Source organism: Lycorma delicatula, chromosome 9 (assembly GCF_047948215.1).
Source record: "Lycorma delicatula isolate Av1 chromosome 9, ASM4794821v1, whole genome shotgun sequence".
Lineage (NCBI taxonomy): Eukaryota > Metazoa > Arthropoda > Insecta > Hemiptera > Fulgoridae > Lycorma > Lycorma delicatula.
In genome coordinates, this window is record NC_134463.1 from 122,280,838 (window position 1) to 122,297,197 (window position 16,360).

A 16,360-nucleotide genomic window follows, 5' to 3' on the forward strand; every position below is an offset into this window, starting at 1 on the left:
AAAGAGGGGACTGACTTACAGAGTTTTGCACGAAGTATAATTTAGTAATTGCCAACACCCAGTTTAAAAATCATAATAGGAGAATATACACATGGAAAAAACCAGGTGATACTGCAAGGTATCAGATACATTATATCATGGTTAAGAAAAGATTTAGAAATCAACTCGTAGACTGCAAAGCTTAACCTGGATAGCAACCATAATTTAGTGATAATGAATTGTGGATTGGGGTTTAAAATCTTGAAGAAAAGGTGTCAGATGAATCAGTGGAATTTTGAGAAGCTTGAGGACGAGGAGGTAAAGAAGATTTTTGATGAGGACATCGCAAGAGGTCTGAGTAAAAAAGATAGGTATAAAATGTAGAAGAAGAATGGGAGAATGTTAAAATGGAAATTCTTAAATCAGCAGAAGCGCACTTAGAGGGAACAATGAGAACTGGTAGAAAACCTTGGATTTCACATTGCAGCTGATGGATGATTGTAGAAAATATAAGAATGCTAGTGATGAAGAAAGTAAAAGGAACTATCAACTATTAAGAAATACTACAAACAGGAAGTGCAAACTATTAAAAGAAGAGTGGATTAAAGAAAAGTGTTCAAAAGTGGAAAGAGAAATGAACAATGGTAAAATATACAGCACATACAGAAAAGTTAAGGAGAATTTAGTGGTACATAAATTAAAATCTAATAATGTGTTAAAAAAAGATGGTACACCAATTTATAGTACAAAAGGAAAAGTCAATAGATGGGTGGAATATATTAAAGAGTTATACGGAGGAAATGAATTAGAAAATGGTGTTATAGAGGAAGAAGAGGAAGTCAAAAATGATGATCTCAGTATCAACAATACTGAATGAGATCTGAATTTAAGAGGGCATTAAAAGATTTAAATGGCAGAAAGGCTCCTGGAATAGATGGAATGCCTGCAGAATTACTGAGCAGTGCAGGTGAGAAAGCAATTGATAGATTATACAAACTGGTGTGTAACATTTACGAAAAAGGGGAAGTTCCATCAGACTTCAAAAAGAGTGTTATAGTAATGATACCAAAGAAAGCAGGGGCAGATAATTGTGAAGAATACAGAATAATTAGCATAACTAGTCATGCATAAAAAATCTTAACTAGAATTCTGTACAGAAGAATTGAGAGGAGAGTGGAAGAAGTGTTAGAAGACCAATTTGGTTTCAAGAAAAGTATAGGGGCAAGGGAAGCAATTCTAGTGCTCAGATTAATAGTAGAAGGAAGATTAAAGAAAAACAAACCAACACACTTGGCATTTATAGACCTGGAAAAGGTGTTCGATAACTTAGACTGGAATAAAATGTTCAGCATTTTAAAAAAATTAGGGTTCAAATACAAAGATAGACGAACAATTGCTAACATTTACAGGAACCAAACTGCAACAGTAATACTTGAAGAACATAAGAAAGAAGCTGTAATAAAAAAGAGAGTCTGACAAGGATGTTCCCTATCCCTGTTACTTTTTAATCTTTACATAGAACTAGCAGGTAATGATGTTAAAGAACAATTTATATCCGGAGCAACAGTACAAGGTGAAAAGATGATACGATTTGCTGATTATATAGTAGTACTAGCTAAGAGTAAAAAAGATTTAGAAGGAACAATGAACAGCATGGATGAAGTCCTACGCAAGAACTACCGCATGAAAATAAACAAGAATAAAATGAAAGTAATGAAATGTAGTAGAAATAACTAAGATGGACCACTGAATGAAAAAATAGGAAGAGAAAAGATTAAGGAGACACAGTAGGATTTTGTTATTTGGGAAGTAGAATTACTAAAGATAGACAAAGCAGGAGCGAAATAAAATGGCGAATAGCACAGGCAAAATTAGCCTTCGGTCAGAAATATAATTTGTTTACATCAAAAATAAATTTAAACATCAGGAAAAGATTTTTTTTAAATATATGTTTGGAGTGTAGCTTATATGAAGTGAAACTTGGATGATCGGAGAACCAGAGAAGAAAAGATTAGAAGCTGTTGAAATGTGGTGCTACAGAAAAATGTTAAAAATCAGATGGTTGGATAAAGTGAAAATGAAGAGGTGTTGCGGCAAATCAATGAAGAAAGAAGTTTTTGGAAAAATATAGTTAAAAGAAGAGACAGACGTAAAGGCCACATATTAAGGCATCCTTGAATAATCTCTTTAATATTGGAGGGCAGGTAGAAGAAAAAAATTGTGCAGGCAGGCAATGTCTGGAATATGTAACAAAAATTGTTAGGGATGTAGGGTAGGATGTAGGGGGTATAATGAAATGAAATGACTAGCACTAGATAGGGAATCTTGGAAACTGCATCAAACCAGTCAAATGACTGAAGCCAAAAAAAATCATGACTGAGGATACAGGATTCTACTAAAGTACTTTCATGGTAAAATTTCAGGATAAACTTTCATGGTAATATATGTCTTATCTCAATATTCTGTACTAGGTGGTTTATATTAACAGAATTTAAAATGTATATATATATAGTAGCATGCAATTGTTTTAACATTTAAGTCTGGAGAATTGCCTGCCTAGACTTAAACCCAGTTGAAAATATTTGGGCAATTGTCAAAAATCAATTGTACCACAAAAATTAGCACCATTAAAGTAATAATATCAGTATGGTTTCATGAAGAAGAAATAAAAAAAAACTGTAGCAAACTTGTTGAATCGATGCCAAATTGTAAACTTTAAGTGATCAAGAATAAAAGACACATTAATTTCACCAACTCTACAGATATGATTTTTTTCTAAATAAAATTACTTTATTAAATGTTATTTAAATAACATGTTATTTATAAATAACATGTTATGTTATTTATAAATAACATGTTATGTTATTTATTAAATAACATCTGTTTGGATTAATTTGCACACTACTGTATATTTGTAATTTTATATAAATAAAATTACATATAAATAAATACATATTTTCTATATGTGTGTGTGTGTGTGTGTGTGTATATATATATATATATACATATAGATAAACGTAAATTCAGCCTTATAAATTTGCAAACAAACTTGATGGGGACACATTCTTATTAAAATTATTTAAGTAGGCATACAAAGATAAGATATTGATAAATTAATAGTTATTGCTTTTTATTCTCTTCTTAGTTATATACTTTTTCATTCTCGTGACTGAACAAATATTTGTTCTGAATTTTTTAAATATTTTAAATTTTATTAATAGACAGTCTTTACAAAATAAAATGTAAAAGATAATAAAATTAATGTGTAAATGAAAAAAAATCATGAATTTATAAAAAATATCAGTGAAGATGGGCTTAATCCCGAAAACATTTTGAACGTAAAAAAGTAAAGGTAAAGAATGTTCTATAATTCTGTACTTTGCAGAGGCTGAAAAAATATTATATTATATTAGTTATTTAACGTACAGAGGAAAAGGAAGAAATGGACTATAAAAAATCTAATCTAAATGAATTAATACATATATTATATTAATTACATACATATACATACATAATACATACATACATTATGTACACACCCACACACACACATATGTATTGTACAGAGTATATTATATTTTTGAATAGTTAATTTATACATATAAATAAACCACAGAAAAAGTTATAAATATAAACAAAACATATACAAAAAAGATGTAAACTTAAATGTATGACTATAATGTAAACATAAAAATAATAACATAACCTTTAAAAAATACAGTAATTATTACATTAAATAAAATATAATTACTAAACCTCTGACAAATAAAACCGGATATTTAGTTATCGGCTGAATTTTACAGAAGTAACAATTTCTATTAAATAATAAAAAAATATTAAAATCCATTTTTATTTGTACACATTGCATATTACATAACACAACTTTACAACATCTGTAATTTTACAATAATTCTTATCATATTTAAAAAAACATCTGATCACTTAAACTGGGAGAAAAACTACAATTTAAACAATAAAAATTTACCAACGCTTTACATAAAAATAAAAGAATAATTTCATATAATCGGTTAATTAATTAGATTAAAACAATTAAAAAAACTGTAAACTAACTATTTTAAAATATATAATTGCATTTAATCAAACACATTTATTTTAAATAAAAATCAATTTTTTTGCATATGAATAGAAGTCAAAAACATTATCGCTTTAGCACTTAAAGATTTGTTGTTTTTTTTAAATAATTAAATAATTACATTTTTTAAAAAAACAAGATACAAACAATGCAGACTATGCACAATTATAAAACAATTTATCCCACACTGAAATGTCAAATCTGGAACAGCATTAAAATTGTTATCAGTTTCTAGATATTTTTCATATTAATTTATTCTACTGGTGACTATCTAATTTATGACTATCGGATGACTAACATCTGATCATTTTTTATAATTTTTTTTTAATAATTAAATGAATATTTTAACAAATGAAAGTGCCAAAACTGACCAGAATTCAAACTAATAAATTTTAGGATGAAAGACAAAGATGCTACCATTCCACCACGGAAGTTAACCAGAATGACTCGCTATAACTTATCACTAAAATCCTTTATACACTGATAAAACATCTGGATCCAATCTAGCAATATTTTATATTATTTTTTCCCTAATATAAGGTTAATGATAAAATTTTAACAAGTGAAAATTTTACAAAATTGATTACCGAACATCTTTTTTAAAAGTATAGATTCAAAAAAATGTTCCTTCTATGAGTAGCTCTTTCAGAGGCTACTCCTGGAAGTTCTGTTGTACCCTTGCATGTGGTGCTAGTATTCAAATCAGATTTTGAAAAATCATTACTATTTATTTTATGTTCAGAGTATGCATGATTTAATCGTTGGTTTATTTAGAATGTTGTCTTTACGTTTTAATAAGTTGCCCTGTTGTACCAAGTTTGCACCCTTTGTTAGTAATACAAGATTTTCATGTCATTGTTGATGTGTGTGCATGTGTGGCTTATTTCAATGAGGTGATATACAAAAGTGTATTCAGAAGTAAAGTGCTTTTACGTGTCCTTTGTGTCATTATGAAAAGCTCCATCCTGCTTTAGAAATTGTATGTAAAAGTTATTACAGTCTGACCAAAATTTACATTTGTTGTATACGACATAAACCAAATTTGTTAAATTACGTGACTAATAGGTATTTTCTAAATTTCTGTGCTTCTGGACCCAACGATACATTTGCCTTTATGAATGAATTGGTGTGCAATTTTTTCAGCTTTGTAATTAATGTGAGTTATACGAATTTGTTGTTTTTGTTTGTCTTGGTTCAAATTTTGTACTGAAAATTGTACAGCCTTGACTATCAGTATTCTATTGGATCCGTTTGTTTCCACAAAATATTTAAATATTATATCATGTCTAGTTCATCCTGATAGTCCTTTTTTTTAACGTAAAATGTAATGATTTATGTAACGCATTGTTCTAAAAGTTGAAAGTTTATGTCATATGAAATGAGTTTACGCTTTCTATAGAATTTATAGCTGTGCAGCAGCACAGCTATAAAAGGGAAAGTATAGAAATCTGATTAAATTTTGGGTATTAGAGCTTTTATATAACATTTCAAGACCCCCTTAGCACACAAACACAAAAAGAAGTTATAAAATTTTCATAAAATGTATGTATATATTTGTTTTTTCCTCACAAAAAGATAAAACAAACACACATACACACTGTGTGTGTGTGTTTGTTTTATCTTTTTATGTATCTTTATCTTTATCTTTATGTATTTTTATCTTTTTATGTATCTTTATCTTTATCTTTATGTATTTTTATCTTTTTATGTTTGTTTTATCTTGATATGTATCACACACACACACACACACACACACACTGTGTGTGTGATACATATATAAAGTTTAAATAAATATTAAGCAGCATCTATTAAGAAATAATTTTTTGTCCACAATTCAGCACGTTAAAAATCATTCTGATACAAATATTTCTTCTGAAGTATTAATTGTTAAGACAAATTATCTTCACTAACTATAATGTAAACAAGCAACATGTTAAAAAATGTGTAAAGCCCAACTAAAAGTCCGAAGAAAAACACATTAGATATAGAGGTTTTTAAAAAATGTCAATACATTCATCAAAAGATTAACGATTTATTTTTATATAATGAAATAATTATAATAAAACTAAATTATTTTTAAAATGAAAAAGTTCTAGTCCAGAAATATAAACTCATAATACTAAATATTACTTCTATATAATACTAAATACATAATACTGAGTTATTTAAAAAGTTAAAACTGATTTAAATTGTCAAAAGTTTAAATTGCCTTGAATTTGTTTAAAACTTTTTAACATGCACTCAATGTGTATGTTTTAAGATTGTTTTAAAATTAATACTAAAACCCACGGGTTGGTCTGCTGATAAACTTGTCATATAAAATAAAGAAAAATGTTCATATGAACATGAGTCTCAAAACACTTCATTTTTTATTTGTATCTTGCAAAACATTTCACCTGATTTCTGCAGCAAGAGCAAAATGTAGCCTTACTGAAATTTTTGGAACTTAAATTTAAAAGGTATATTTGATAGTTTCATATGTTTTTTTTTTTTTACTAGAACAAAACTGATCTTAAACTGATGAATAAAACTGATCTTATTATTTCTGTAATAATTTTTTTTTTTGAGAAACTTAAAAAAAATAGGTGTCACAAAACATAATTTGTTATGTTCAACTTACAATCAAATGATTAAGCTGCCAGTAAACAAATAAAATTTTACAACAAAATTTGTAGAGAACATAGTTTTGTGAAAATCTGTATAAGTAACAACATGAAGAAAGGACTAAAAAAATTTACTTTTATTAAAAAAAAACATTATCACACGCTACAACTCCAAAACGAGCATTTCTGGATCCTTTTTTATATATTGATTTTTTTTCTTTATTTTCATTAGCAGAACATGTCCTGAAATTTTTCATCTGACATCTGTATATAAAATCATTATTAAACCTAATAATTATTAATAAACTATTTGTTTCAGAACCACCGCTATTTCCACCTTGGCTTACGGTTATATTTATTGGCATAATTTTCCTGGTCTTAGGTGGAGTACTATACGCAGGTATAAGAAAATTTGTCATTGTCAGCCCATCTACAATCGTTTACGCATCTGATAATGAAGTGTAAATAATTTTTTTTTTTATGTATATAATTATTAATTATATACATAAAAATTATTTATATTAAGTATAATAATAATATAAAATAATAATTTTTTTAAATAATATTTTTTATGTAAGAAAATCAAAATATAAAAATAATTTAAAATCTATGTATAATAAAGATTGTTATCTTGTCGATTTCAGAAGTTTTTTTTAATTATGTATACTTTATTAGTATGTTAGTTTTATTAATTTCTATTTTGTATTACTGATTCTACTTGTTTGTTACTTTTTATACCTGTATTATACTTTTATAAAAAATATATAAAAAAATCAATATAAACAAATGTGTTTTTTTAACACACTAAAAATCTTTTAAAACACCCAAATATTGCTCAAAACTGGACTTAGAAGACCTGACAACTATGTTATAAAGAATACTCTTCCATCATCACAACCAGCATTAATGCTATTTGTTCTAATATTCTAGTTCTCAAAAGATAAGAAATGACTCGCCTCAACACAATATTATATTGTAATACAGAATTAAATTACCACTATTTGTTATACAGTAAAATATTATTTCATCATTCTAATTTTTTCAAGAATGCTGATGTTTTTAGTTAAGACAAACGTAACAAACTTAATTAGAATCATTTCGTGACACAAATTTTTTATCACAAAAAAATGCCATGTCTGACCAGGATTTAAACCTAGAACTGTTTGGATGAAAGACACACTACCACTCAAAGAAGGCAGGAACGTTAATAACTATTACAGTATGTAACAGAGAATTACAATTGTACGTTTCATCATTACTAATCATTACTATATAATCATGATCATCTTTGTCAAATCTATTATTCCATCTAATCTTAATTTAATGAAAATTTAGTAAAAAATTATGTTTATTTTAATACAAATGAAATGAAATGATTGTAAACATTAGATTTTAAGTTGAATCACCATAACCATCTTCACCAATCGAACATGTAATTTGGATGGTATAATTTGAGGAGAAAACAATGCATTAGCAAATCCGGTATCGATAGACAAACTATCCTGGCACAATTTTAACCAAACCTGGTAGAAAGATTCAGAAGACACAAATTACCAGTATAGAATGATACATATAATAAAGTTGAAGAAAACCAAATACTTGATTGTGAAATTAAATGGGATTTGCCATTATAGGAAGAAAAATACACATTAACAGATTGGCAACCTTATAGGACTTATCAGTCTCACAAATAGTGTGTTACTGCAGGCACAGTGACACTGATCAGTTCCACATGCAAAACTGTTGTTGAAGACCTAGTAGAACTTATCAGTCTCATAAATAGTCTAGTACAGACGGTCAGTGTATTGCATGGCATTCTGGTACTGCACACTGATCAGTCCCATAAGCAATACTATTTTTAAAACTCAAGTGACACCCCATACCCGTATGAGTACCAATAAATTGAGTAATATGAGTAACCAATAAATTGATAGAGAACAGTCAGGAAAACATTTCTGCATACTCGAGAATTGTACTGGGATTGGTCAATTTTTTTAACAAGTTGTGTAAAACAAACAATAGTCAGCTGGATAACTAGCTGTTTTTGTATGTTGTTAGGTATGATAAAAATGTTTGTACGAGTTATTTTTTGAAACACACACGTGGAATAGAAAAAATATCATAGAACTTGATAATTTTTATTTGTTATTTTTATTTTAGTAACTTATTCATTTATTTTTAAATATTTTAAATTCTCTAAAGCGACAATAAAAATACTGTTAGATTTTATTTATTTTGATTGATTTTTTACGTCTGTCGTATTAAGGTGTTCATCTTAAATTATGGTAGGTTTTGAAATTTTAAATTTCTATGAATGAATGTTTGATTTAGTTTTGTAAGTTTCTTAGTTTTGTAAAACTTTTTAGGCATCAACTGTTTTTTCAAATAGGAAAAAATCTGTAGTAAAATCTGTAGCTTTTACAGTAATGTGTGGTTAAAATAATATAAGCTGTTTGTATTCAACTCCATTTAATATTAATAATTAATTCAGTAAATCAATATTATGTAATAAAAATCTTTGCAAAGTAATAGCAAAAGAAAATGATATAAATATCCTACTCAAAAGCAGTAAAAAAATAAAATAGCCTGTTTTTCAAAAGCATAAATAAAATAGTGTGGGACATAAGTCTCACTAGAGTGCACTGAGTCAATTTAATTATGTGAATTTGATGGGTGAACTCTTGTGGGACTGATAAGTCTGGTGCTCAAAAAAGGGCAAATAAGGGGGTTTCTACTAAAGTAGGCAGCTATTTGTTTATTACTGACAAAAAATTGTAAAAAAATCATAAAACATTCTTAATAGAATTAAAGATAAAAAAATCAAAAATGGTCAAACAAAATGTAACAGAAATCATAAAACATTCTGACTAAAAATAAACAAAATTACAAACAATATCAAGGTCGCCAACCTGTTAAATACAGATTATATTTTAAAGTGTTGTAATATATTAAAAGAATGAAAGATATAGATGAATTGTTATTGCAGATATCTAGTAGTAATTTCACACATTATCAATAACATTAATTGATAGCATAATCTTGAATTTTTATGTCACTGGGGTTTGATCTTAGTAAATGAACTACTTTCAATTTGGTTGAATTACTGTAATACTGCCAACATATATATTTTTTTTAAACTATTCTTTAAATAATCAAAAAATCTATTGCCATTTATTTTTTTGTTTTTTTAAGAAAAACAAACAAAATATTTTATAAAATCAAAATTAATTTTTAATTATTTGATCTTTTTTCTTTATACCGATATATATTATAAATAAACAACATATGTTTTTAAAATATTTATATTTTAACAAAACAAAAACAATAATTAAAAAGATGTATGAATTCTACATTTATTTAAACAAAGTTTAAAAAAATTGACTATAGAAAGATTCATACAAATTAAAATATTCTTATATTAATAAATCAGAAATAACACTGTTGAGAAATAAAAAAAATTCAAATTCAATTTAATTAAGATAACAAAATTATTGTAATCATCAATGGAATATTTTACCACTAGCCGGTAACTTTTTTAAAATGTTACGTCTATTAGAATTATATTTTCAAAATGAAAAATATAAAGTGTATTCACATCCAGTAAGTACTAATATAAAATATAATTAAACTATTATTGCTTTCAACTGGAGAACTGGTGGTTGTTTTTCAGTAATGCATTTTGCATTCAATACTTAAAATATTTTTTAACTTAATTTAATGTTTTAAATATAAATGATTAAGATAAATGAAAATAAAACTAATTACAAAACAATGGCCAACACTTAAAAATCAGTTTATTTTCAACAGCTGTAACAAGCTGCAAAATTGCATAAAAAATTGTTGTCAAACAGAAGAAGAAGCACAAGTTATGAACCCATCATGGAATCAAAATCCACAAAATCAAATTTGAATTAGTAGTAATCAAAAAATTAATTATTATAAATAATTACTTAATTATAGTTTGTTTTTTTTTTTTTTTCAATAGTACTACAAAGAAACAAAATCGGAAAAAACCAATAACCAGTTTTAGGGTTAAAATACTAATCCGAGTACGGGAGAAATCAAAGAAAATGTGGAAAGACAAATTATAATTAGTTTTAAAATGAATACATTGAAGGAAGATAATTTATTTTTCTTTAATACTTACCAAACATACAACTAGTTTTCTATTTCCATTATAACAACAGTTTTCACCATATTTTTACAAATTAATAAGTTTAGACATAGGTCAGATACAATATTTAGTGCATCACTATAAGATACATCTCTAATTTAATTTTCTTTTTTTTTTATAACTGTAGTGGTTATAAATAAAGTTAAATTAAACTGAACATTTAATTAATGAACGTCGCTAGTGCACGCTCGTGCGCACACACACAAAGTATATACTATCAAAAATAATTACTTTAACTCATTACAACAGTAATCCTTTTTAAAAACCAGTACAAGACCACTGCCACTTGAAATAAATAAGCTAATACCAAATAATAGATCATTTCCAATCACATGACTATAAGGAACTGAATGTATATTATTTTTTCTTTAATAAACACAAAATAGTTTTGTATTTCATTATTTTGATATGCATTTACAAACTTGAGATATAAAAAAGCGGTTGCACTTTTCTCAATGTTTTAATTCTTGTACAGATGTTATCATATTGTTTAAAATGAATACAAAAACTACATAAAATTCAGAAACCATTGAAACTAGTTCAGTTTCAATAGTTAAACAACAATCATCAGTAGATGGTGTATAAAATATCAGTGACAAAAGTTACACATAAGAAAACATGACTGCCAAAAAAAAAAAATGCTCTAATATAAATCAATTACTCTTATCAGATATAGTATAATTTTTTTTTCTAATTTTTTAGACATATATATATATATATATATATATACATACCTTATGATACTCCCAGTAACACACCCTAAATACATTACATTTCTTTTTGGGCAGTTATATAAAAACACTCTTTTTCTGTTTAACCTCTGAAATCACCGTAAGGTATTACTTCAGAGGATAATATGTATTAATGTAAATGAAGTGTGGTCTTGTACAATCTCAGATCGACTATTCCTGGGATGAGATGTGTGGTTGTAAAAAGACTAGAAGACAACAACTTCACATTTATGAGATAAGAAGTTCCAATTTGTTGAGAATGAAGTGTTGAGATGAGAGTTATTAAAAAACGACACATTCAACTGATCAATTTTTTTTTTAATTTATTTAAACATTATATATATATATATATATATATATATATATATATAGAGAGAGAGAGAGAGAGAGAGAGAGAGAGAGAGTCTATGACACTCCAGGTAACATAAGGATTCTAATACAGGAGGATAATACATCTAAATTGGTTCAGCCGTTGAACTGCTATGGTGGACAAACACACATACACAAGAAACACATTACACTCCTTTTTGGGCAGAAATACTGTATTTTTACACAAATACTCCTATTTGTGTAAAAATAAGCAAATAATAAATAAAAAAAACAAATGAAAAGAAGAAATAAAAAAAATAAAAAAAACAATTGACAAATAAGGATTACATACAATTCTTTATTAAAATGAATACTTTAGATCAGCATTTTTAAAATATGAATTAAAAATATAAACTATGGTCAATTTAGGTAATTAAATTAGCAATCGTAGATTAAGCTTACAACATATCTAAAACATCTAAACCTCCAACTTATTGTCCACTACCTCTACTTAAGTCTCTTAAATACATTTGATAGAGGAAAAACCTTACATAAAGAACAGCAAGACATAGTATGAACCTTAAACCAATCTACCAGATATCCCCTCCCACGAACAAAATTTAAGGAAGTAATTTACTATTTAATATTCTTACGATCGAAAACTTTTACAAAAAGACTTTTAATAAATTTAAATTTCTAAAAAGCTATTAGATATTAGGACCCCAAATTATTAACAGTTAAGTTTCTGCATGATTGTTGAACTATCTACCTAGGAATTAAGGATTTCCTTAATTCCTAGGTAGATAGTTAGGTAGATAGGTAGGTAGATAGTTCCTAGACAGGAATTAAGGAAATCCTTAATTCCTGTTTATTACATCAATTTTTTAAAACTTTAGTTTCTAACAAATTAACTTTGTGACCAGTCTTCAGGGAATGTTGAACTACAACTGATTTCTCTACTTTTCTATATTTCATCACTATTTTCAATTATCTTTTACTTTCCCCTATGTATCCTAAACTGGAAGTTTCAACGATATGGAAGTTTTTAATGAGCTAAATTTACACTTTCTATTAGTATAAGCTAAACATGCCTAAAATAATAACAGTTGTTTGTATTTTGTATTCATATAGTAAAAAAGAAAACTATTAAAATATATTTTTAACAATTTTACTGTTAAAAACATACTTGTGTTTTGTTAATACTTGTTACACTTTTGTTACACTTTTGTTAATACTTGTTGTAACTTTAAACAACTTGTTACACAAGTTGTTTAAAGTTACCTGACTAATATAGTAATATTACTATATTACTATTTCTCATTTCACTAAATTTTTAAAATCATTAGGAATGCTTTTAAATCACAATTCATAAAATATTTTTGAAATTTATTAGTTAAGAATGCAATAAACTCAAATCAATAATTTATAAATTAAATGATAAATTTAAATACTATATAAATGACTAAATTTCATTACTGTAAATAAAGATAACATTATTTTTTGTTGAAAAGTAATCTGTTATCATCTACTGTCTTGTTTGGAAGTATGCAAACCAGCAACTATGTTTCAAAAATGTCAAGTCATGCTAAAAAATTCTCCCATAAAACAACCTTAATTCATATGTAATTAGTTCAACCATCAGAACATAAAGTGCAATTATTAAATAGAATAAATTCTTTTTTGTATTAATTTAAAGGGGAAAGAGATATCACAGAAAAGAAAATGTGGCAATTACTGGTAATAAATCTTTATTTTCTCTCCTTTACTCATCACAGTTTTTGTGTGATTTAATTCCATTCTCCATTCCTTTATGTATTTTTTTATTACATTCTATTACAACCTTCATAATTTATCCTACTTGCAGATCCAGCTTAACCATTAGTAGTTCATTTAAATACAACACACTGTACAATTTTGAAAATGGAAGAGTGTTTTTTTCTTAAGAAACCACTAGCCAAAATTAATTTGCTCGTTGTTAGCTTAAGAAAAATCAAATTATAATTAACTTGTTTAATCTAAAATCTTGACCGGTAATATGCTGCTTTGATTACGGATAAAGGTATCCAAATAAAAGGTTTATGAAAAGATAGATGTTCATTGCATCTAGAGGGAACCTTGAAAAATCCTTTTGAGAGGTGTTTACAATCTTCTTTCCCTATATTAATATGAGATGATTATTTTTTCTAAAACTCATTCTTTCTTTCTTTAATCTTTGATCCTCTTCTCCTCAGTAACATTCTACTGGTAAACACAACATTACAAAGATAAAGGTGAACATAAAATCACATTTTTAACAGCTGTAATGAATTTTACATAGGAATGGCAAACAGAAATTTTATTAACATATAAAGAACATAAAAGCTAAAAATGTGATTATATCTATTCCAATTATAAATCATATAAAACAAGAAAATATAAATTTAGAGATATGAAAGGTGACTTAAAAACAATAGAAAATTGATGATAATGAAGGTAAAAATTTACATCAAACAATAATATTCAGTTTTAATTTAATTTATTAAAATAAATGCTATTATAAATGAATATACCGTATTTAACATTTTTAATGTATATTTTGAAATTGTTTTTCTGCTGTTGACTGTTGCAACAAAAGCATGTTGTAAAAATAACTTTCAAAACACGTTTTTAAACATTTTTTTTTATCATATGAAAACTTCTAAAATTTAAAGTTTCCAATATTCACCTCATTTCAAAACCCTCTACTCATTTCATATCTAACTTTATTATTGACTGTTTCATTCTCTAAATATTTTTAATTCATGTAAATACCTTTTTAACAAATCCTTCAATTCAAACATCTACATTTAATTATTATAACATAGCTATATTTGATACAAAACAGAGTTCTTTATTTATTTTTTTATTTTTTATAACTATTTTTTTTTTTTATTTGTTTACACTATTTATTATATCTACATTATCCAAATAAACTATTAATATAATTTATTAGTAATTTTTAGCTGCGCACTTACATAGTGTACATATAGCAATATGAATTTCAAGTTCAAGCCGAGAATTAGAATGTTCAATACAACCTAAAGCTAAACAGTATAAATAACCAAGATAATTACATTCAGAATCTTAAATTAACAAAAATAATGAATCTTAATTAATAAAAAATAATAATAATTTTGTTAAATTAACAGTAAATTAAGTTTCAGTTAAAAAATTAATATATTATCATTAAATAAATATTTCAGTGGATAAATATTTTATTTGTCTCATAACATAAATATACACATATACCATTTGCTATTCACAGATAATAAACAGTTAATTTTACATGGATTTGAATACTACATCATTGATACTGGTGTTCTTTGGTGGTTGGGTTTCAATTAACCATACTTCTCAGGAATGGTTGACCTGACACTGTACAAGACTACATTTATATTCATACATATCATCCTCATTCATACTCTGAAGTAATACTTTTAGATGGTTACAGAGACTAAATATCATTTACCGGGAAAGACCAAAAAAAAGTTTATCTTAAAACCGCAAAAAATCTTAATCAGAGCATTATAAAGGATGTAATTTTAATCATTAAATATAATTGATAGAATTAGAATGTAATTAATTTTTAAATAATAAAACTATTAGTAAAAAAATAATTCTAAGCTAATGATGTAACTATGCAAAGTAAACAAAAAAATTGAATTGTTAAATATTTGGATATACTTATAGTTAAGTAAATTCAAAGTGAGTACACAGAAAATTCAGGTTTATCTGATTAATATTATTTAAATATCCATCAACAGAAAGTTTCTGTAAAAAAAAATTCTAATTTTATTTTAAATAAATTGGCCTAGAAAAAGTTTAGATCATTACAATAAACACAGAAACTGAAGCATAATCTTCTTTCTCTTAGCTGAAATGAAGTATTATGGTCCATAGGTGATTTAATACTCTGTTGCCATTTTTAATAAATTTCCAAATCGTTTAAAAAATCTTCCCATTTGTTTACTAATCGTACAAATAAAGATTTTCTTTTACAGAAACAAAATTACTCTGTTGATGAATTCTAAATAATACTCATTAAATTTTTTTTTAAGACTGAATCTTCTACATCCCACTAAACATGAATATAAATGTGTATAATAAAATAATTTTTATTATCTGCTTTGGAATTATAAATTATAACTACAGAGTTATTTTTACATTTATTATCTTCATGTATTTACCTTAACATTATTTTATATTTTTATATTTTAAAATTATATTTACTTCAATCACAACTATTTTTTGTTTAATAATAAAAAATTAATCATGAATTTTGTTATCTTTGAGTAGCATACCTCCCACTCTTCATATGATCTATAAAATATATTATTATATACTGATCAGAATAAAATTATTTATTTAATTGCCGTAGGCAATAGAGGCATACTTTAAAAATTAATGTGAATTCTATCCATATAATCTGGATAGGTAAATTTGTTGCACCTTC

General features: G+C 25.9%; 1 protein-coding gene across 4 annotated transcripts in view; it reads right to left on the bottom strand.

The window, feature by feature from the left end:
- Positions 1-16,360, bottom strand: part of LOC142329765 (thiamine pyrophosphokinase 1-like) — an 85,123-nt gene that overhangs the window by 34,549 nt on the left and 34,214 nt on the right. Inside the window, exon 1 of one of the 4 annotated variants that reach the window (XM_075374530.1) lies at positions 3,736-3,862. The exons of the other annotated variants lie outside the window; for them this stretch is intronic. Within the exon in view, the coding sequence (XP_075230645.1) occupies positions 3,736-3,847 (112 nt within the window). The 5' untranslated portion in view covers positions 3,848-3,862. Of the gene's footprint in view, positions 1-3,735; positions 3,863-16,360 lie in introns of those variants that run through there. 4 annotated transcript variants of the gene reach the window in all.